The sequence below is a fragment of the Balaenoptera musculus genome, chromosome 7 (assembly GCF_009873245.2).
Source record: "Balaenoptera musculus isolate JJ_BM4_2016_0621 chromosome 7, mBalMus1.pri.v3, whole genome shotgun sequence".
Taxonomy (NCBI): domain Eukaryota; kingdom Metazoa; phylum Chordata; class Mammalia; order Artiodactyla; family Balaenopteridae; genus Balaenoptera; species Balaenoptera musculus.
This window is the reverse complement of record NC_045791.1, coordinates 36,062,142-36,087,313: the sequence shown is the minus strand read 5'-3', so window position 1 is coordinate 36,087,313 and position 25,172 is coordinate 36,062,142. Positions and strand designations below refer to the sequence as shown.

The 25,172-nt window shown below is 35.4% G+C and overlaps 1 protein-coding gene across 5 annotated transcripts in view; it reads right to left on the bottom strand.

Annotated features, from left to right (window-relative positions):
* Positions 1-119: 119 nt before the first annotated feature.
* ARL6IP6 (ADP ribosylation factor like GTPase 6 interacting protein 6) overlaps positions 120-25,172 on the bottom strand; it is a 37,250-nt gene continuing 12,197 nt past the window's right edge. Inside the window, exons 4-7 of one of the 5 annotated variants that reach the window (XM_036858642.1) lie at positions 22,688-22,820; positions 8,285-8,309; positions 5,274-5,318; positions 120-2,775 (exon numbers count right to left, since the gene is read on the bottom strand). In XM_036858642.1, coding sequence (XP_036714537.1) covers positions 2,740-2,775; positions 5,274-5,318; positions 8,285-8,309; positions 22,688-22,820 — 239 coding nt within the window. In that variant the 3' untranslated portion in view covers positions 120-2,739. The remainder of the gene's footprint in view (positions 2,776-5,273; positions 5,319-8,284; positions 8,310-22,687; positions 22,821-25,172) is intronic. The other 4 variants (XM_036858644.1, XM_036858645.1, XM_036858643.1 and 1 more) reach the window with 4 other exon arrangements.

Here is a 25,172-nt window from a genome sequence, read left to right as displayed (position 1 = left end):
TGCAGAGCACGGGCTCTAGGCGCGCAGGCTTCAGTAGTTGTGGCACGCGGGTTCAGTAGTTGTGGCTCGTGGGCTCTAGAGCACATGCTCCGTAGTTGTGGTGCAGGGACTTAGTTGCTCCGCAGCATGTGGAATCTTCCCAGACCAGGGCTCGAACCCGTGTCTCCTGCACTGGCAGGTAGATTCTTAACCACTGCGCCACCAGGGAAGTCCAAGTCTATCTTATCTTTTCAAAGACCCCACTTTTGGTACTGGATATTGTTATGGACTGCATGTTTGTTCCCCCCAAATCCCACCAAATTCATTTGTTGAAACTAACTCCACACAGAATGGTATTAGGAGGTGGGGCCTTTGGGAGGTAATTAGGTTATGCGTTGTAAAGCCCCCATGGTGGGATTAGAGTCTTTCTAAGAGGAAGAAAGCTAGCCCTCTCTCTCCCCACCCAAGTAGGATACAATGAGAAGACAGCTATCTTCACTAGAACCCAACCATGCTGGCACCCTATTCTTGGACTTCCAGCTTTCAAAACTGTGAGAAAACCAAATTTCAAGAATGGCAGGGTCACCACTGGGCTTCAGGGACTAAAGGAATGTCATCAGTAGCATCAGTGTCAGCCTTATTCTTTCCCACTGAGTTTGGCTAAACCCTGGCTGCCAGCATCTCCTGGGCTTTTATCTTCCCAGCTTAATTTACCTTAATTTCAACTTGAAAAATCCTGGGAAGGGACTGGCCTAATTTAAGTCATGAGATTCCTGTTGCAATCACTGTGGCCAGAAAAGATAAGAAACTAGAATTTGCCCAGCTTTGGTTAGGTACTTATCCTCAATCACTCTGCTAATGAAGCAGGACAGTTTATATCTGGATTCTATGTTAGACTGGAGAGAGAAATTTCCTAAGAAAGAGGAGTGCTAGTCCAAAAGAAACAGAGTTCCAGAAGAAGTATCTTACAGATATATATCTATATTATATATAGATATAATGTCTTACAGATATTTACATGTAAAGGGTCTACTATATTTTTCTTAGTCATAAGACACAAAGATCTGGAAGAAGCTATCCAAATTTGATGATGGGGGTGGGGTGGGGACGACCTGGGAGGTGGAGAGAAGAGCCCTTTAGAGCCAAGGTTAGGCGGAAAGGTGGAGGTTGGGAGAGGAAGGCGGGAAGTGAAAATAGGTTCATATGACAACCACTCTGGGAGGAATACTTAAGCCATGGGATTTGTGTATATGTATGTGTGTATATCTTACACCTCCTCCCATATTAATCTAAACAACACTTCAGATAATTTAAATTAGAGCAGCATTTGGCATTTCCAATAAAAGGTTTTTGAATAGTAAAAAAATGTTAAGACTTTTAGAAACATTATTAAATCATTTACTCAGTAACAACAATCAGCAGATAACAGGAACACACTGCAGATACTCATTTCCCATTTGGCCTGAATAAGCAGTTTTGCTACACAATGCTATCCTAATGTAGGTTTTTCTGTGGCCAGGGAAAACAGTATTTAAAATAGTCCATCTTTCTAAAATTGAAGTGACTATTCTAAACAGGTATTTAGAAAGGAAGTGGGAACAATTAAGGCTTAATTACTATGAAAAAACAAAACAGCACAATTATAAAAGAACATTTAAATAGGAAAACAAGGAAACTATACATTAAAAAATTATACATGTACACACTATATCAAAATACCTTTTCTATTTTGGTAACCAAATTTTGGAGATTAAAAACAAACTAGTTCAAGCATTTCTAAACATAAAAACTTCAGGCTTATATTTATTAAAAACAAGATAATATCAGTTTTGTTGAAGTAATCATATATACACCATGATAAATATTTGGAATTGTGAAAATGGAAATAGTGAATAGCTTTAAATTTCCTGAATATTTTCATGGCTTAAATAATTAAACTTTTTTCAGTTTTTTTTGTTGTTTTTTTTAAATAAGTTTACTTAGTTTTAAACTCAGGCCAGTGTGCTTTTCTTAAAAGACAAAATACTTATTAAAAATGGTAGGTATTAAGGTTTGCACGAGCTAAAAAATAACATTCACATTTGCCTAGATGTAACAATTAAAAAACATACAAATTCAAGATATAGTAGGAAAATATGTAAAAAAACACATAAAGAACCATAGCCCATTAAAAAATATAAATGCACCTTCTATATATCGAAAACTAAATATTCTGATTTAAAAGTAGCTTCTGTAAAATGTCAAAGTAGTAGGCATTGTTTGCTTTCCTAATATAATGAATAAATAAGAAATATTTCTATCTCAAACAGTACTATCAGTATTTCTTAGCAAAAATGTAGTATATACATATACATGGAAAGGCAGGCATTGATACAGGATGTTCTGCATCCAAGTTTTTGAGTTTGAGTTCCATTAAAATGTTTTCTACAACTTATAAGGACAATGCACACAAAAGTAAAAAGATGAGGTAAACATCTTACACTTTTAAGCATTACTTGAAACTTAATACTTAGATATTCCCAATGCCTAGGCTCTAGAACGATGCTTAAAAAGTCCTCCATAATGATGATGATATGACACGTATCTGAACCACATAATGAGCAGAAGGTTTCTTGGTCTTCTGAGTAGGCAATGATGTTCTTCCCTGTTATTACAAAGCAATCATGACTAAGTTTTGTCAAGAATATTGCTTCAGTGTGGGTTTACATGAGGCACCAAGCTACAGTAAGAGCAGCTACAATGCCATTCAAAATTGCCATACTATAGCCCATGTGGAAAGAATGTCCAGTCAGTTTCCTAGGGGGAGAAAAAAACAAACGAAAAAAGGAAAATGTAATTTGGTATAACGAAAACACCATCAGTTTTTACCGAATATGCTTACAATCTGGAAACATGTTTCCCAAATATCTTTTATACATTAATATACAAGTTAAAAAAGAGTATTAGACATCTTCAGAATTAGTAATAGATCTTAAGCTGTCAAATGTAAGTCTTGGTTATCAAATATAATTTTTTCAATTTCATTACTTAGAGCAAAATGCTCAGTTTGATCCCTATAACTTCTTTACTGTGCCTCATAATCACATGTGTGTACCATCACCTAATTTTCAGGTACATATCTTGTTACATTACAAGCATGTTCTTTCATTTAAATTAGCATTGTGTTTCCCCACTCTCTTGTTCTCACTTATAATTTAAAATACATATTATTTCAAGTATTTGTCCTGTTTGTACCATTTTTTTAGATTACATGAAGGAATTCTACTTTTTCTTTGAGCACTAAAAACAGCACTTGTCCATATGTGAGTCATAAATCAGATTATGTCTTTTATAGACATTTCAGTTCTCAACTTAATAGGTTACTTAAGTGGCTTTCAATGAGTTCCTAGGTGTCAGCAAAGACACTGTTTAATGGTTACTATGAGCGCCATCTAGCTCATGTGACATTTGTTCCCTCTATCAAGCAGCAATTTTACTTATTTTACTGCATTTTCTTAACACTCCTTGCACTAATTGTATTGCAGTAATACTCTTTGCTTATCCTGATAAGGATGAGACATGCTAAAAAGAATAGAAGGTAGGGTCCAATTGGTGTCAGAGGCAGAAAAGAATCTTCTCACAGGAGCAATCCAAATCAAGGACATATGAGGAGGTATACACCAGCAGTAGTAACAATGGAAAGTCATAAGTAATAAGGGCCCTGGGCTGAGAGGGTTATCATTCCCTTTGTCCTCTTCTTTCCAAAGCACAGATCAAAGCCAGGGAAGTACTTAGATCAAAATTAACATCTGAAGACACCTCATTACAACGATTTCCAGTCCAGTAAGATCAGTGGCAGAAAGTAAAGATACTCTCTTGGAAGAACAACCCCTTTGCATTCACCTGAGACTATAGAAGACCCTGATGTATCCTGATGGCCCCCTGTTCTGGTCCATGGGAGTTATTATTTACTCTCTCCACTCAATCTTACTCAACTGGGACTAGTTTAAGATGCTTCTCATGTGCCATTAAGGGCTAATCTACCTAGCTGTATTACCTACTGTACGGTAAAATAAAATAGATACACTAAATGCTTTGCTCCTTTAAAAAAAAGGAATTCCTCCAAAAATTGATTAGTGAAAAGAAATCTAATCATAACTATCAGCATTATCATTCACTGTAAAAAAAAAAAATACTACTGACCTGAGAACATTTAAATTCATACTAACAAAGTTAATCATGGAACAGAATTTCAGGAGTTAATTGTTCTCTTCTACTAGTTTGAGACCCTGCATTCCCACAAAAATAGAAAAATCTCTAAAGTACAGTTTACTGAACTTTAAGAAATTATAATAGCTACAATGTTGATATAATTGAACTTTACTGAGATATACAAACTCAAATGCTTAGTGACCGTCACAAACCAGGTACAACAAGGAATTCTAATGGCAATGAAGAAATACTCCAGAGCAGTGGTTCTTAGTCTTTCTACCACCTCAAACGCACCATACTCCCACTGGGAACGTTGTAGCCATTGTCACACATGTACTGCCAGGCAGGGGACTAAAAATCTTTGACAAATCGCTTGATTTAAAGCTCCTTTTCAAACACCCACCATGATTTTCCTCCCTAGGAAGATACAGAGAACCCCTGGTAAGTTTTCCCTCCTATGACTCTTGTGATCTTTGAAGTCCTGTAAAAAGCTGAAGGTATCCTGATTCCCCTTTGTCAAAGCCTTTCATTTATTTCTTGTAGACGGCACGTTTTGAATTGAAAAATTATGACTAAGTATGGTGCCTATTTTACTCAATCTCTCTTTATATATATGCATTTTACTTTTTAAAGTATACACAGTAAAGTGCAAATGCCTAACATATATACAGATCAATGAATCTTTATTACGGTATACCCTCATGTACCTACCATCCAGATCAAATACAGAACAGTTCTAGTACCAGAGAAAGCTCCTTTGTTCCTCTTCCCTGTCAATATCCACTTCCCTCCCCCAAACCCTCAGATAACTACCACACTGTCTGCTATCATGATGACTTGTTTCACCTGCTGTTGAAACTCCATTTACATGGCATCATGATGTATTCTTTTGTGTCTGCATTCTTTCTCTCAGTAGTGTTTGTGAAATTCATCCACAGTGCTGTACGTAGCACTGGTGTGTTCTTCTGTATTACGGTTTAGTACTCCATTGTATAAAAATACCAAAATTTATTTATCCATTCTACTACTGGGAATTCAGGTTGTTTCCAATTTGGTGCTCCTATAAAGAGAGCTACTATGAACATGATACTATGTACACGTACCTGTGGTGGGTGGTAAGCATCTGCACTCATTTCTCCTGGGAAGTCCTAGGAATGCAATTGCTGGGTTATAAGGTAGATGTATGGTAAATGTGGCTTTAGTAGAAAGCATCAAACATTTCCCCTAAATAGTTGATTACTTTACACTTCTACCAACAACATATGGGAGTTTCAGTTGCTCCAGTGTCACCAACATTTAGTATTATCAGTCTTTTTTAATTTTAATGGACCTACAGATTTTGTTGTTGTGGTTTTAAGTTATTTTTCTCATAACTAATGTACTTATTGCCCAATTATTATTTCATATATAAATGTGACCGAGAAAATAAATTCATGATGAAATTCTTTCCAATTCATTCTCTCCTTATACCTAAAACATATTGTACAGATTAATTTCCCTAAAATACCCCTTTGCTCAAAATGCTTTTTTGTCAACTGGATATAAAATACAAGTGAGCAGAGCAAATAACAGAGTTAACAAGGTCAACTTTCCTTGAAGTCAATTTTCAAAGATGTGGCAATGGACTAGCAAATGAGATACTGTGGTATAAAGGGAAAAGGACAAAACCAGGAGAAGTGAACTTACACACTTAAGATTTCATGGTTATCAAGTAAAGGACTGGATCAGATAATCTTAAGATCCCTTACAGTTTTAAATTTCTATGACTATTCAAGTAGCAGAGACAGAATAAGTAAAAACACTTGAATGAGATTATGTAGGTTTTTTCCTACCTATTAAAATAGGTTAATTCATCAACATTACCTGTGCTTAAACTGAAACAATGATGTAGGGAGTATAACTATCAATACATAAATATTTTAGTACCAAAGAATCTATCAAAGAGACACATGAATATAATGAAAATTAATATATGACCTCATTTAACATACTAATCCAAAATTTTAAGACCTGACTATTCAGTTGACCATTTAAAAATAGGTAGAAAAATACACAGAGAACTCAATGACAAAACCAGAATGTTTCCCAAAGTAAATGTTAGGATTCCTAAATGTGGATTTTATTATCCTGAGATAAAGTTCTAGTCCACTGCAATACATTTCTGAAATCAAAATGGAAATGGGAGATATTGTTTAATAAAAAATTACTAGAGAAAATATGGTTACAAAGAAAGGCTCATTATAATAGAACTATTTCCATATCCTAAAAGATTAGTTATAAAAAGGTACCATTTTGTTTTGGTTCTAAAGAACTCCCTTCTAATAATAAAGAACCCTACAAAAAAGGTACTCATGTGGTTCCTATTAGTGGTTAAGAGTTTGAGCTCTGTAGCTAAACAGAGATGGTTTGAGGGCCAAGCTTTGCCACTTACAAGGGGTATGAAGCCAGAAGAATAGTTTGACCTCTGAGCCTCAATTTCCCAAAATGGAAATAAAAATAAAATCTACCCTTATAAAGTTGTTATGAGAATCAGGTGTCTGGCACATACCAAATGATCAATAAATGTTAGCCACTATCTAGTACAGAAAAGAAAGCTTAGCTACAGAAGAGATTTTTAAAAATTCTTTTCATCTTCTACTTCAACTCTTCCTTCCTTCTAAGTAAAACACCTAAATTTAGACCCATCCCCAATCCAAAACAGAGAAACAAACAATAACATACAAGCAGACTCAGGAGGTGGAGGGAAGAACAAGACTGAAGAATTATAGGTTTGTGTGCATTTCTGCTTGGTATTACCCTCTTCCTATGGTTCATAATCACTCCTCCCTTTATAATTCACTAGAAAACTCAGACTTCCACTATTTATATCTAGATTTTGTAATCTGGAAATGTACTTTCTAGCAATATATTTATATTGATATTTAACAGAAACTTGTAAAGTGAATACATCATCATATACCTTAATTATTTCCATTTATTCAGGAATGGAATACATTTCAAATTTAAGATTCAAATTAATTCAATGATTCTGGCAATTTAAGTGACTATGCTCTTACTTTTGAACCACAAATAAAAGCACTGAATAAGCCACTGTCAAAAGTTTCAAATAAATTACCTTTGTTTATTTAAGAGAGAGACCAAACAGATTAGCAGCTCTTTTTTCATTTCATGTTGTTTATTGTTTTTACTCTAACCTTGGTTTGGTTGACTCCAAACTGAATCTCTGTACTACATACTAGACTCCACTTTCTTGAAATCTTCATTCCTTACCATATTAATTCCTGTATTTCCTTTCCCTCACATATATTCCCACATTTCAGACATGTTTTTATGACAGAACTCCTGCAATTGAATACAGTAGCATCACTGCCAACTGATTTTGCTCTAAGCAGAAAGCTCTCTGCTTGCCAGAATAAGAAATTATATTAAGGTCCTACATTAAGAACCAGCTGGCTATTTGTTTCTGTGTCTGACTGGCTCAGTAGGAGACAGGATGAACTAGCTGGTACTAATCTATTCCTTCTTCACACATCTGAGCTGCCTTTTATTTCTCATTCTATACCTAGCCAAGAAATCTCTAATTCCTAAAGAATTTTAAGCTGTGTGAGCTTGGTTGGAGTAACTATCAGTTCTTTATCTGGAGTCAAAAGTTCTTAACCCAAACCCAAAATCTGAAAGAAAATACTAAACCTCACCATATTTCAGTCTCTTACCAAGCATTTTTTATGTTGCTTTCAGAAACACAAAATGATACAACAAATTACTTACAGAAATTGCTGGGGAACTGTGTGTATTCCAATTAATTTTACCAGTGTTATTTAAGAAATAAGGGTTAGAATTTAAAAGAGAAAGCTTTCTTCATTGAGGAAATGCTATGTCTCTCATTAAGAAAAAACCAACATATATTACATTCACCCTTTATACTCTAAAGTTCTTTATTTTACAATTTCCTTAACTTTCTTTCCATTATTTTACTTCACCAAAATTTACAGTATGAATTCTCTGTATCAGGCATTATATATGGGAGACAGAGAAGTAAGCAAGAATCAATGTTGTCCTCAAAGATGTGTCTAGTGACATAGTGCGCTAAGTGAAGTTCTGCAGACAGCATTACCTGGAAGACAAAGGAGCCATTCGATCTGTAGAAGGGGAGAGATTTTAAAGAAGAGTCAATACCTGAGCTAAAACTGAGTATGACGAATTTAGAGTTCTAAACAAATACAATATGCGCAGAAGCAACACACAATGGAGAATGCAGGAAATGGTTAATAGTTTGGTATGGTGAGAGTGAAAGACTTGGAAAGCTAACTTTCCTTCCACAGGGTGTTTAAACATGGCTCTATTATTTACAGGACTACTTTAGCCTGCCTGGAAATCTAATTCCCCATCTTTAAAATAAGGTTAATAATTCCTCTCTTTAGTGTTCCTGTGAAGACTAAATGAGATACTATTAACAAGCACTTGTTGCAGTGCCTCCCATTTACTGAGCACACGATCATAAACACAATAAATGTCAACCATTATTTTTTATCCTTGACTGGCTGGAGTTACTGGGGGAGAAGGAAGAACTGAAGGTGATGCCAGGTTTCTCATTTGAGTTACTGGCTGGATGAAACACCGTTCACCATGATAGGGAACCCAAGAGAAGACACAGGTCGGTGGGAAGTGGGAAATAATGAAGTCAATTTTAGATGTGCTAAACTGCAAATACCTGTGGGACACTGAAGTAAAAACTCCCGGTAAGCAACAGGAAATACAAATGAAAACCAAAAGGAAGATTCTCAGGACAGAGGCTTAAGATAGGCTAGACAGACTCAGAAATCTTTGGACAGACTTCTGCTACTCAAAGTAGTAGCTTATGAAAAGGGATTCCACAAGTGAGAAATAGTGATCAGAAAGCTGGACAGAAAACAAAACAAAACAGGAGGGAGTGATGCCAGAGAAATTAAGAAAGAAAAGCATTTTGAAAAGGAATGATAAACCGTTTCAAATAATGGATTGAAAATGAATGTTAAATTTTGTAATTAAGAGTTCTGCAGTCAATTCAAGGAGAAAAATTGTAGTGTAGGAGTGAACGCACGACACACGTGGTAGCAACTACAGTCACTGTGAAACAGGGACTATCTCTTCTCTAGTCTTATAAGATATTTAGCTATGAAGAGATCTGGGCATGAGGATTTTTTTCTCTAACACAGGAGAAACTTGAATGTTTAAAAAATATCCTAACAAGAATATTGGATATAAAAGGAAAGGCTGAAGATATATGAAAAAGGGAGGTGCAGTGGGAAGGGGGGTCGGTGGATCTACAACAAAGGAAGTAAAATTGGGAGAAGAACACTTTATTCTGAGATAAGAGGAATGGGTGGTATGATGAAAGTGGATGTAAATTTAAGTTCGTAATCATGAAAGGGGGAGGGAAGAAGCAGGAAGTTCTCTCATGATGACCTTTCATGAAACTGGAAGTGAAGTCCACTGAAAACTAAAATGCAAAGTGAAGATTTGGAATAGTTACAGAAAAAAATGGGAAAGGGATGTAAGACGGACGGATGGATGATGGATAGTGCTAGCTAGTAAGATTCTAGTTCAGACTACAAAGGTTGTGAACTCTAGTTATTCAGATCTTACTTTGGATGATTCAACTCTGCCTTTTGATCCTTTTTATATGGAACACCACAGCCCTTGGCCTACTTTAGAATGGATTTGAGGTCTTCTGCTGTTTCAACATTTCGCTAGTTCCAGACTCTCTCCTACCTGACCTTTCTTTGACCTCTATAACTTTGCAATTTTACAGGGCAGGCACTTCATCCTTCCTTCTCTGCACAAGGCCTGGTAAAAGGAAGCTAGTTTTACTTATAGTTCCTAGTCTATTTCTTAACCCTGAAAAATTCTTCCCATACTTGGCAAGGAAGTAACTTGTAGACTCGCAATCTAATAGAAGTGAGTGAGTAAAATACAATGGGTTTTTTTATAACTGTCTCATTTATTTTGTTATAATTTTAAACATCCTCAAATTGTAAGCTTTCCTGTTTGTTCAAACAGCCTTTAGCCGACCTTTCATCACTACTTTATCATTATCATTTATTCATTAAAACTCAGATATTCAGGAAAAGTTATTATGTTTACCATTTAGGTGTGCAGTAATTATTATAAATTAGTATAAATTAGTATAAAATGAGATTTTTAGAAATGTGTGTTATATCCTAACAACTATAAAACTAACCTGAACAAACAAGCCCACTCCCTCTTACATTGAATATATATAAACATATATATACTTTTTGACCAAAAATTAGAAATTTTTTATAAGCAATATCTAATTTCAGAGTCATCTCCTAAAGGAGGTCTTGGCAAACTAAGATACACCTATCCTGCCACCTATTTCTTTTTATTGGAACATAGTCTCACTCATTCCTTTATGTATTGTCTTTGGGTGCTTTGGTGCTACAATGGCAGACCTGAAGAGTTGTAACAGGGACCACATGGCCCACAAAGCCAAAAATACCACTTGGACCCTTACAGAAAAAGTTTGCCAACTTTTGTCCTAAAACCTTCCTCTTCAAAGTGTATTCCAGGCTTCCCTGGTGGCGCAGTGGTTGGGAGTCCGCCTGCCAATGCAGGGGACACGGGTTGGAGCCCTGGTCCGGGAGGATCCCACATGCCGCGGAGCAGCTGGGTCCGTGCACCACAACGACTGAGCCTGCGCTCTGGAGCCCGCAAGCCACAACTACTGAGCCAGCGTGCCACAACTACTGAAGCCTGCACGCCTGGAGCCTGTGCTCCGCAACGGGAGGAGCCACTGCGGTGAGAGGCCCGCGCACCGCAACGAGGAGTAGCCCCCGCTTGCCGCAACAAAGACCATGCGCAGCAGCAAAGACCCAACACAGACATAAATAAATAAATTAATTTAAAAAAAAAAGAAGTGTATTCCAGAGATCAGCAATATATTGGCATTGCCTGGGACTTTCTTAGAAATTCAGAATCTCAGACCGCACGCCAGACATGCTGATTCAGAATCTCTCTTCAGCTAGACCTTCTGGTGATTCTAAGATCCTCAAAGTGAATACTACCACTATCTGGAAATATATAAATTAGCAAAGAGATTTCCCAGGAGATCATCACTTGAAAAATCTATCCCAATTGCTTTCCACATGAAAATTTCAAAAGCTACTATAGTTTTAAACCAAAAAAATATATGTTGAACAAACACTTAAAAAACTTGTTTGTTTCATTGTATCATCATGTTCCCATACAGATTTTGACTTCTTTAAAATGTTACATGACAGATAACTCAAATAAGAAATCAGGTAAGAGACTATGCAGGAATTAAAAAAAAATAAAAAATTCTCCCATTTGTCCCTCTCTTCTTTTTGTATATATTTACCTTGCTAGGACAGTGGCTACACATTGGATGTATTGTGTAAGTGTGTATGCATATATACATTTGTATTTCTTTCTCTTTTTTTTTATACATTTGTATTTCAAAGTAACCGGTCAGGATAAAATACAGCAAAATATTTTTTAGAATGAAGTGCCAGAGAATAAAACTAAAACTATCATGTTAGCTAGTTTACCAGATTTTAAGGTATAGTTATATTTACGTGGAGTGATGTATTTCAAATGCAAACACCACACAAACCATATACACACATATGTGTGTGTATATATATACACACACACAGTCATAAGGTTTTAGTAATCAAGACTACAAATATAGAATTATTTTTAAAATATGTGCTATATGATTATACTATTATAAAAACAGAAATATTTGCATGTGTATAGATTTTTTAAAAATCTGAGGTATAATCCCCAGTCTGTTAACATTAGTTAGTTCAGAGTTATTTAAAATAAGATTTTGCAGCCTTTAACTTTCTGAGTTATATAATTCTGTGATACATGTATTAATTCTGTAATCATTAAAAAAAAACCAGTAAGGGGAAATTTTAAATCAGTCACTGTCCTAGCAAATAAATTTCTCAATTATTATTTGAAATAGAAAATGCTATTAAAATATAAAGTCGTTAGAAAAATGACTACTGGCTTCAAGGTTTCATGATAAATCTGAGGTAAAGATTATCTGGAGAAACATATACTTAAAAGATGTAAAAAAAAAGTGAGGAAAAAAGTATAAATGTATACACTTAATGTTGAGCTATAATGTATCATTCTTAATACCTAGAAGCTGATGTTGAACATTTTGAGCATTTACTCCATTGCCTCATTAGCCCTGTAATTAGGCTAATGATGTGCATTATGAATAAGTATCAGTTATAAAGTAGCCAGCATTTTAATGGAACAAGTTGATTTATCAATCTACACAATATGCTATAATGGAATTCAAAATTTCAGCTTTAAGGATTATCTCATTTTTATTTTGTTTTCCCCATATACTCCTTTATTATCCTTTTAATGTCCATGGGATCTGTAGTGATGTCCCCGCTTTAATTTCTTTTTTTTTAAAAATTTTTATTGGAGTATAGTTGCTTTACAATATAAAGTGTGTTAGTTTCTAATGTACAGCAAAGCAAAGTGAATCAGCAATACGTATGCATATATCCCTCCTCTTTTGATTTCCTTCCCATTTAGGTCACCACGGAGCACTGAGTAGAGCTCCCTGTTCTATACAGTAGGTTCTCATTAGTTATCTATCTTATACATGGTATCAATAGTGTATATATGTCAATCCCAATCTCCCAATTCATCCTACCCCCCACTTTCCCCCTTGGTATCCATACATTTGTTCTCTACATCTGTGTCTCTATTTCTGCTTTGTAAATAAGATTGTCTATACCAGTTTTTTCAGATTCCACATATATGCGTTAACATATGATATTTGTTTTCCTCTTTCTGACTTACTTCACTCTGTATGACAGTCTCTAGGTCCATCCATGTCTCTACAAATGACCCAATTTCATTCCTTTTTATGGGTGAGTAATATTCCATTGTATATATGTACCACATCTTCTTTTTCCATTCGTCTGCTGATGGACATTTAGGTTGTTTCCATGTCCTGGCTATTATAAATAGTGCTGCAATTAAGAATGGGGTGCATGTGTCTTTTTGAATTCTGTTTTTTTCTGGGTATATGTCCAGTAGTGGGATTGCTGGGTCATATGGCAGTTCTATTTTTAGTTTTTAAAGGAACCTCCATACTGTTCTCCATAGTGACTGTATCAATTTACATTCCCACCAACAATGCATGAAGGGTTTCCTCATTTTTAAAAGACTTTTTCCTTAGCACTAAGTTTCCTAGCTATACTGCCACTTCTCTGGTCCTACTTCTGCTTCTCAAGCATAAGGTTAGTCTTTATGATCTCTTTAATCCCTTCTGGATCTCAATTCTGCAATAATTATGCCTCCATATATACACTAAAGTCCTTCATCTAGAATTTTACCAACTAGAAATTTTAATTGAATCACAATCCTATGTTTTGCTGGTGTGATATTAATAACATAATAACTACAGGCTCTGAAAGATCCTAACAATGAACAAAGTTCTTTAACGTGGAATTAAAATGTATACATTTGAGATATCTCTCATTGTACTACAATTCCCTGAAAATCAGTCAGACAGAAATAAATGTATATCTGGTTGGATGAAACTGCATACTAACCTACAGTCTACTTGACTTATATGCAGCAGTCTACTTGGTTGCAAACTGAATTATGTCAGACATGTTAACTTTATTCACCAGTGTATGAAGGTAGCAAAATGCCTTAGGATATCTATCTGTCCTGGACACTACCTTGGTTAGACAAAGTCCTTATTCATTAGAAAGTGAGGCCAAACAGTACAAAAAGTACAAGAAAAATGGGGTTCCCAAGCCTTTAGATTTCATGAGTCCGTTTAAAAATGATTTTTTTTTAAAAGGAAGTAACTGACACCATGTTTTGTTGTCAAACTTGTTTTGCCAGGAACAGGTTTGAAAACCACTACAATCTACTATCAGCATAATTTCATACAAGAAAGAGCATCTTATCAAAAGAACAAAAAGGGGAAAAACCAAAAGGATAAAAATCTCAAGATAAATAACAATTACTCAAGAAAAGATAATTGGCAACCAGTGGTAGGCCATAGTCAGATATCCAGCTTGAAAAATCTCAATTAAGGAAAGGAAAGAAAAGCTCTGGGACTATATCTGCTTTATCATCTGATGCATCTGTTGCTTTAACTAGTAAAGTTATACTTATTGCCTATGAGGGTAGACGTCATTGTTTTTAACCCATTTTGGAGAGAGGAAATTAAGGCTCAGAGACACCAACTGACTTTCTCAAAAGCTCTTCTGGCAGTATATGGTGTAGCCTGCATTTGGAAGTCACCTCCTGACTTATAAGCCCTTTTTAATATACCAGGCTGACTCGTAATATATAAAGATTGTTGAACACACAGAAAGGGTTCCAAGTTCAACACTGCCACGTGCTATCTCTTATGTATTTCTTATCAGTGCTATTCTGTACATATGGATACCCGTGTCTTTTCAGCAGCCCAGACATAACACATTGTAAATTAGCATAAGCAAAAGCCATACCAAACAGGTGCAAACACTTACTAGCTATATTACTTTATGAAAGTAACAAAGAAACCAAGAATATTTAATATGAGTTCTTATAAGATTTTGTTACATCTATTTAAGTCTCCATTCAGAACTTTAATAGAATATAGTTTATAAGACACGCATATATTTTAACCCTTCACTTCAATAAGCCACAGTGTGGTGCCATCAATACATTCATTAATAGTGACAGCATTACAACTGATGGCTCCAAACAGTCCCTAGATAATGAAACTTCACGATACTCAAATATCAAGGCCAAGTTCTTGATCTATCTCTTTTGTCAGTAGTTTTTCTCTCCTACTGCAATTAGCCATCTGACATCTGTTTCATCAGTCCATGGCAATAAAGAATCTGATTTGACAAACAGGCAGCCCTCCGAAGTCTGTATGAAAGAGTCACAGCATCAATTTATTGTGCTCAATGTTAAATCTAGTGTGCTTAGAAAAGAAACATCTAATTTAAATACTAAATCACCCACTTTTCCTGACCTTCAAGACTTATATTACTGCCCAAGAACCCATAACCCCTTTTCTGATTTTACTATTCTGTTTTGTACTATATTTTAACCCCCAAGAATTAAAGCCCCTAATGTCAAGAAGAGCAAGAAGTCAGAGAAGACCCTTTAATAACATAGAAAAATAAACGTAATGTTGAGTAGAAAAAGAGTATTATTATACTACAGCAATGCCAATCCTAAATCCTGAATCTGCTTCCCTCCTACAACAACAGTAACAACAAACACATTCATATACAAATGTAATGGAGATTTAAATATTTCAGCATCTGATTACATCCAGAACTTTACACAGAAAATGACACATGAAACAGTATCAGATCACATGTGTTAATTTTTATTCTGTAAAATAGTTACCAAAAACAGTTTACCAAAAAGCAATTCACATGAAAATCAACTGTTCCCTTTTCTTTCTTACTTCAAATTTACTTTGCGAATACCAAATACCACTGTAAGAAAATACAATTTTAAAAAAAAACCTGCATAAAAATAAATTTAAACTGAAGTAAAAGCATGTGTTTATTGACATTGAGTGTCCTGATATTTACCAAATACCATTAGTGGTTGGAAGAGGAAACATAAAGGTGAATAACTCAGAGTGATCTAGACAAAAAGACCAAGAGCATCAGCAGTAGATACCCCTGGTTTGTATATTTACTATGAAACACTGTAGATTGCCATTCAAATTCTATAAATTATATTTTAAGCAGGCTTTAGTGAAGACACTACTCTCTACCTTAGCACATCCCTAGAAATCATGACATAATAATAACCAATAATTATAAAGGTTCCCTGCATTTTGACCATAAGTCCCACATCAAATAAGTCATAAATACAAGCAATAATATATTTAAAAGCAAATACCAAACTTCAAACTTGTCTACCAATATAAAAATGAATTTATGCTCTTAGTTCTATAAAACGAACATCCAACTATGCCTTCCAATCTGCCTCATTTTAGGAAATACACAGATGTGACCATCTCAGAGGCACTCAAAGGACAAATACTAACTCTGATTTTGAGTCTAATTATAACAAAAATACAGTATTTTGCTTATTTCTGATAATTCAAAATGGCTACTTCAGGGATAATTTTGAGGGTTTAGGTCTCTTTTAAAAGCTATCTAAGAAAACTTAAAATGATGTCTACTTTTTCTTTTAACAAGTATTCCTATATCCTTAATAACTTGAAATACAAGCATTGGTTTTTCCTCCTTGGAAATGAGTCTCTGTGGGTATTACCAGCACAAAATAATAGTCCTATCCCTACAATGAAGTAACACCCTTAACTTATTTAAGAATACTGGCCCTTAAAAAAATTGGTCCTTGAACTCTGACACTACATAAAAGTACTATAAGATAGACAAACTTAATGACTTATTTAACTATTTTTCGTATCACTTTTTAATGAATATTTTGACTCAGTTACAAAACTAATGAGCTGTCTACATTGTGCTTTTTGCTACACCCATCATATATATTATCATTTCCCCACTAAATTTATTTTTAGACTATAAAGTAACATTTTTACCCTAGCCAGGACCTATTATAATCAGAGTTATTTATTAGCAAGCTGATAACTATAAACCTGCAGCCACATCACTGCACCACTAGATGGGGCTTGTGCACAGGTAGTGTGAAACGCGAGAGCAGTCATTCTGAAGTGGAGAACTCTGGTCACAGAGAAAACAGTAAAGGAGAGAACAAAGAGTGAGATTTTAAGAACAGATTTTAATTGCATTTGGCAATATCGCATAGGCAAAATTGTCATAGAGCAAAGGCCCACAGCAAGTGCCTTTAACTGTCAATAAAATGATGCTGTTTCAATTAGTGAAATTCCTCCTGTTGATTCTTTTCATAATAAAAAGGAGGTGGGCAAACAGAAACAATAAAAATAGAGTTAGGTGCTAGCTATGCCACATGCAAATTATTTGGCTTTGTGCAAGGTACACATTCCTTGGGACTCCTTGAGTCCTTGGGACTCAGTTTCTTCATCTGTTAATAAAAATGATAACCCCTAAGGATGACTTAGCAGAGACTCAGTTCTCCCATAATCTTTAATAGGAATGTCTAAGACATCCCTAGAAATCCTAGAGTATTCATTAAAAAGTTGTACTTGTTAGGAAAAACGCAACTTTGGGGTACATCTCCTATCCATACCTATCTTCCTCCCCAACCAGGAGGACTTAAATAAAAGTTCTGGTGATGGGCTTCCCTGGTGGCACAGTGGTTAAGAATCCGCCTGCCAATGCAGGGGACATGTGTTCGAGCCCTGGTCTGGGACGATCCCACGTGCCTCGGAGTAACTAAGCCTGTGTGCCACAACTACTGAGCCTGTGCTCTAGAGCCCGCGAGCCATAGCTACTGAAGCCTGCGCGCCTAGAGCCTGTGCTCTGCAACAAAAGAAGCCATCGCAATGAGAAGCCTGCACACCACAACGAAGAGTAGCCCCCCCTGTTCACCGCAACTGGAGAAAGCCTGCACGCGGCAACGAAGACACAACACAGCCAAAAATAAATAAATAAAATAAATTTATTAAAAACTATATATATATATTAAAAAAAAAGTTCTGGTGCTGCCATCAGCCCAGCCTGGAAAGAAACCAAAGATTCTTTCAAGCTCTGGGTTCTCTCTGAATGCAGTATCTTTACACGGGTAGGTCACATATTTATATGCATTAACTCCTGGAAACTATAATTAAAGCAGATCACCATAATGTGAAATATTGATTACATATACACTGCTAAATTTGCCTGCTTGGAAATCACTAACAACACCCAATGAGTAAACAGGGAAAACTAATGAGAAGTGAACTAAAGATGTTGATTAAATAGTGTAGGAGAACAGGATAATGAATTATAAAGTAGCAAGAAGTGGGCAATGCCTATATAGATACTCCAAGGAATCTAAAGTTACTGCTTCTGCCTCTTGTTATTAACACTTTAACAGATTTTCAGAAACAACTAAGAAAATAATTTAAAAGTACAATTGACCCAAATTTTCTTTTCCACAAAGTAGCTGCATCCTAACAGAGAAGTTTGCATATTTGACATTGCAGTATACCTTCTAACCCAGAAAAGTTTGCAAAGTGAGCATGACATCCATCTTTCTTAAAATATGCCTTTGAAGCCCATTAAGTACCTGAATGAAAATACACCTTGCAAACTTCTTTAACTATCTTGTTATTTCCTAAAGGTCTGTGCCTATGTAAAAGTGAAAGTTTCTAAGCTGTATCTGTTATGGACTATGTTTGTGTCCATCTCCTTACCACCAAATTCATGTCAAAACCTATTCCCCAATGTGATGGTATTAGAATGTGGGGCCTTTGGAAGGTAATTAGGATTAGATGAAGTCATGAGAGTGAATCCCTCATGAATGGGATTTGGGATGAGTGCTCTTATAAGAGTCACAAGAGAGCTTGCTTCCTCTCTCTGCTCTCTGCCTTGTGAGGATACAAGGAGGAGGCCATGTGCAACCCAGAAGATGGACCTCACCAGAAACTGACCATGGTGGCAGCCTGATCTTAGAATTCCAGTCTCCAGAACTGTGAGAAATAAATTTCTGTTGTTTATAAGCCACCCAGTTTATGGTACTTTGTTACAGCAGCCTGAACTAAGATAATGTCTAACAAATATGAAACAGTAAATATAAAAATTTTTTTAATGAGTACAAAGGTTTTATTTCTCTTCTTTTTTTTAAATTAATTAATTTATTTAATTTATTTATTTTTGGCTGCGTTGCGTCTTCGTTGCTGCGCGCGGGCTTTCTCTAGTTGTGGTGAGCGGGGGCTACTCTTCGTTGCGGTGTGCGGGCTTCTCATTGCGGTGGCTTCTCTTGTTGCGGAGCACGGGCTCTAGGCACGCAGGCTCTAGAGCGCAGGCTCAGTAGTTGTGCCGCACAGGCTTCGTTGCTCCGCGGCATGTGGGAACTTCCCAGACCAGGGCTCGAACCTGTGTCCACTGCATTGGCAGGCGGATTCTTAACCACTGTGCCACCAGGGAAGCCCCAAAGGTTTTCTTTGTTAACTCCCCTACTGAATTATTGATCCAAATTGTGATTTCATGAAATGTCTCATCTAATATTTACTACATATCAATAAAGATTATTATTTTCTTCCCTTGAGGAGTTTATGTTCCCAGGGAAGTACAACTAATTGATAGCCATAGTAAACATGGTCTTCTCAAATTTTTTTCCCACTTCTACTAATTAGTTTAAAAAAATGCCCCTGTATTTTAGTCTGCAAAGGAGAGCAAATGACTTTTTTTTAACAAACCAGTTAGACCTGATTATTTTATTCTCTTCATGCCTGATATTCATGGAGTTAGAAACAGGGAATATTTTAAATAATAATCCTAATCTTAAAAAGAAAAAGTAAAGAGAAAAGTCTCTTCATTTTATGTCTCAATTATCTTGCCTTTCTTTAGTTTCTAATTAGTTAAGCAGACCCCTGTTAATAAATTATCTTAGAACCTAGCCATCATTTGTATTAGACTTCCCTTAAAAGATATATATAATGATTGGTTTTTAAAATATATTTAAAACATTGAAAATTCCAAAGAAATATTCCAATAGAAAGAGAATAGAAATATTCCAATAGAATAGAAAATGTTCCAACAAAATGTTAAATAAAAAATGGATTATAAACATGTATATTGTGATCCCAGTCTTAATTTTTAAAAATATGCTAAGAATGGAAAGATATACATTAAAGTGTTGTGTCACTTTCTCTAATTATGGGTTTTTCCATTGTTTTTCTTTTTGTTTTTTGAATTTTCAACAAAGAACTTATATTACTTTTATATAATCAAAGAAAATATTTATATTAACATCACTTTATTTTAGATAACAAAAGAATACATAACCTATTATAAAGATATTTTTATAAATGTATGATATTGCAAAATAATAAAATATATCAATCTGATTTCTAAGAAAATAAAGTCTGAAGATTTCAACTTTCTCAAAAGGTAGAGAAATTGTTTCCCTGTACAAGCACTCACTCTACTGGTGACAGAGAGAATGTACTTATATTCTGCCATTTCTGAAGTAATTGCATTATTTTCTACAAACACTAGAAGGCAGGGTTTTCACTATAAAACAATTGTACCAATTATCACTATTATATGCCTTTCTGGGTCTGTGGTTTCTGCTAATATGTGATCAACTATCACTGTATTTATTATATGTCTTTTTTAGACTGTACTTCTATTAAGCATATGATCATTTTAAATTACAGTCTGACCCCCATGAGATATTTAATAGCTGATTTATCATATATAAAATTAACTTATCTCTACTTACATACTGAAAGGAATTCAAATATATATGTACACACAATGTACATATTTCAAAACTGCATTTTTTGGATTGTATTAACAAATATGTAAGTCTCTGATCTGACACCATCTCATATTCAATTTGAATGACTAATAAAGACGTTGAAAACTGAGGCCCATCTGGTTCTAGTCTAATAAAAAACGCAAAGATAATTTTTAAGAAATTAGTTAAATACCCTCAGAATTCCAGATCCTTAAGAGAACAGAAATGCTTTTCTCTAACTCCAAAAGCTTCTAACATATGAGTCTTAGGAATTCTGGTAGTAGTGGAAGAGAAGCTGAGAGGGAAAATGACATTCCAGGAAGACAGAACAGCAAGAGTAAAGCCATGGCATCTCAAAAGTTCGTAGCTTATTTGGGGGATGTCAGAATAATCTGATATGTCGCTACAGGAGAGGGTACATTGGAGAAATAGCTGAAGATAAAGTTGGAAAAGTAGAGTAAGGTCACTTGGGGAAGGACTGTTAGGCTATACTTGGGAGTCAGACTTTATTTTGAAGGCAATGGGAAAGCTGCTGAAGACTTTTAAACCAGGGAGAGCTGTGACTAAGATCTGTTTTTAGAAAGGTTATAATATACAGGACAAATGAGAAGAGTGAAAGCTTGTAGTAGGGGACTTCAAGGAGTGAAGTACCCTAGCCAAGATCTTAAATAGAGCAAAAACACTGTGGGTGCTAAGACAAAGTATTCCAATAACACCTCAAAAGGCAAGAATGACTAGACTTGGCAAAGGGCTATAAATACAGTGAAAAAGGGTTTCAAGCCTTGATAAGTGAGTGGATACTTATGTCTTTAAGACAAATTGAAGCTTTAACAATTCTAAGTGCCAGGTGCTTTCTGAACCCCGGTTGCAAAATCTACTTAATACCTGGAAATGTACGACTAGAATTCAGGGGAGAAGTGAGACATAAATAAGTAAAAGAAAAAAAAATAAAATTAAGGTTTTTTGTGACTTATGAAAGTAGTCTCATTATGTCATCTATATTAGACTCATACCCCCTATTAAAGTAACTAATTGATGTCAATGAGCAGCAATAGAATATAAATTTGAACTGAGAGCAAAATTAACTTAGCAAAATTAACTTTCCAACTGAATGGTACCCATGTAAACTATGGGATGGTACTGCACCGTTAGGTATAATTTAGTCAATTTAGATTATTAATTAATCATTATCCACTCAAAACACACATAAAAAAGGTATTGGCAAGTATGTGATTTATGTTACATTTACAGATAGGGATTTATTAAGATGTTTAAAATACACTTATGCATTTCATTTGAAGTGATTACACTTATTTACAGAGTCCCTCAAATAGATTTTATCTCCACGAGTTGTCCATGGGGTGGGCTGGAACTGGTAGTAACAACAACAGTAACAACTATAATACTCTTGATAACATACATATCATTAACAGAATTTATTTTCTACTCTTCATTCTCTCCCCCCACTCCTTCCACCCTTAGTTTGTAGAATAAACTAGAGGCCTTAGATGCTTTTATTTGGCAATTTATAAAACCTGAGTCTTCCCAATATAAATAAACTAGATTAGAATGCTGATTACTGAATTTTATGAAACTCTTTGAAACAGAAAATATAGACCAAAGAAATTTAATGTTTCACTATGAAATGCATCTAATCTGGTCTAGACATATAAACTGGGTGCCATAAATGCTTGCTAATTATTACACAAAGTTTAAATCTGAGGAAAATTTCAATCCAATTATTAAGCTGTTATAAGTCTGACTATCTATGCATGAATCTTATAAAACTTTCATACTGCTAACATTAATTAGGCCTTCATATACTGTTTTAAATGAAACTCCATCCCAAAAGGACAAATAGCCATCAAAGTTTCTTACTTATTAGATTATTCCTTGAATTAATTTTTTTAGACCACCACTGAATTATCTACATACAGAGTTTAAAATATTCTTCTCCACTTATCTAAAGGCTGAGCCAAGCTGAAAACTTTGAGTCATTTGTATTTTATAGATTAAAGACTGGGGCCTCAACATATTATCTCACAAGCAAGCAGCCTCTTGCTTCTATTTTAGTAGGTTTCAGCAGAATGGGTTGGGAAAAAAAAAAAGAAGAAACAGGAATACTTACTTAAACCTGGCAGGTGAAAGAGGAGTAGGAGGAAACATTCCTGGTTCAAAAGAATCAAAATAAGTCACTGTCCAAGAAAAGCTGCAGCAGGAAAATCCGGCAGTTAGGGATATTATAAGTAGAGTCCAGAATCCTTAATGGGAAAAGAAAGGGGAAAACTTGAATTATTAACACCAAAGCAATTTAAATTAACCCAGTAGATCATATTCAGAAGACCACATGTATTTCTGATCTTCTAAATTATATGTAAGTGATAAAAGAGATATGAGCTTAATAGAAGCTCTCCCATGTGGAAGTGTAAAATATTAAAGCACAACTAGAAGTCATATCATTGAATATTTTAATTCAATTATAATTTACTATGTGGAAAAGAGTACAAATTCAACTTAAAAATGTAACTTTTAGCTTCAGTTTTATAAAATTCAACTGTGGAAAAAATGGCAAAACACTTCACTGTTAAAATGTCTTGACCTTTTTCATTTAACTTTGTGATCACAGCTTGCTGCCTTTTATTACTTAGTACTAAGCAATCCCTTTCCATACCATGCACTTTTGACATATGAATCAATTTTAGAGTGTCTACTCTTTACAGCTTTCCTATAAACATTACAAACCAATTCTGATTATTTAACCTTGCTCAGTATATGAACAAAAGTTAATGTCCAATTTATAAATGAGTTGGGATCCTAGCTTTTATTTTCATTCACACTGGAGCTGCATTTTGTAAGGGATATCAAGTCAAAAGCACAGTACTACAGGAGCTGCGAGAGAAAAGGGTTGGAATAATGTGGGGAATAAACAAAGTGACAATAGAGGGAACAATTTAATTTGAAGGATTTTAGATACACACTCAAACTGCCTCCTGTAAGGAGGTTTACTGTAAGACAGTTTACTAAGCCACTACTACTCATAAGTGTGTGTGTCCCAGGCCTCAGTAGTACACAGAGGAAGGAAGGTTGAGAAGACTACAGTAGAGAATGGCTTATGAATTACCAGATTTCCTGGCTGCACAAAATGCACAACCAAAGATAGCTTTATTTTAGGAAGAAGCAGGAAAGAAATATGTGCAATGGACCGTCTAAGCCATTTGAAGCTCAGTAACAGACTGAGCTGCTAAAAGATAAACTCAGAGGAATGAAGTATTAAAAAACAAAACCAAACAAAAAACTATAGCAAAGTATTTCTGAAAGATGAACCTAAATTTTTCTCCTGATAGTCCCCCTTCCCTTACCCACTTTTAAAAAGATAAGGGACTTTGTGTTCACTGCCCCAGAAGAAGGATGTGGCAAAGAAAGGAGAAGCAGCCCAGTACCTCTCTGGTTTTTATGTTGCAAAATAATTAAGGGAACTAGTAGGATAGATAGAAGCAGGAGGAGGGTAGATAAAGAGAAAACGTCCTAAATAGATAGAAAGGATAATCAATTGACTGGGGTGTAGAAAAAACGTTTGTGTAGAACAGGGAGAGAAAGTGAGGGTTTTATCTACAGGTGAGAAAGATTCCCCCATTTTGAAGAGTGTTGTGTGTGTGTTTGCACTTGTGTGTGTATATGGGGAGTCCGTAGTGCTGCTGGGGCTTCCTGGTGGAGCCATCAAGCCACACAACACCAGAGAGGAATTGGAGTGGTGTACAGTATCCTGGCAGATGGACCCAGAGCCAAGCTTGCAGATGCCTCTAAGATGGGGCATAGAAACAGCAGATGGTCATGTGCCTGGAAGGTGCTACACCTGAAAGGCCATCCTGACCAGAATGCAAAATGTTTCAGCAGTAACTCATTTGAGCAAATGTCTTGAGGACTAGATTGCACTCCTATCCCAATATCCTTGCACAGACTCTAGAACCTTGACCAACCTGTGACTGAGTAGAGAGAACCTTAGTAAAGACTGAGGTGCAACCTTCCTGCCAACCCAGAGACTATATGTTTGGGGACTGCTGTGGAATGATGGAAACTTCTCAGTATCTAAAAAAGTGAGAAAGACACAAAATATCCCAAAATAACAAAATGTGAGGCTCCCTAAAGCGCATCAAGCTTTTTCACATAGGTGCTTTAACAGAACACCTGCCAAAAATATTCTTGAGTTTTCAGAAATGACTACTATTCCATGATCTAAGTGCTTGCCTTACTTTGGACATTTTAGTTATTTTATATTCATTTTGAATTAATCAACAGTTACATCCCTGATAAAACTCAGGTCACAAGGACAGGGCTAAAAAAGTACATTGCAATATTGTGGTCTAGAAGTGCTTATGCTTCTGAAATTACTCAATTCATGTATGAACAAGCAGAAGAGCCACAGAAGTTGGCAGTTTGCAACTAAATTTTTAACGAGGCCCTACCTTCAGAATCCTGAAGCTAAAAATTTGATAACTTATGTTTTGTAAACCCATTTTACCAAGAGTTAACATAATTTTTAAAAGGTACCTAAAAATGAAGCTAGTCTTCCTTCCCCAATTTACCAACTCCATTCCTGAAAGCAATCATTTAAG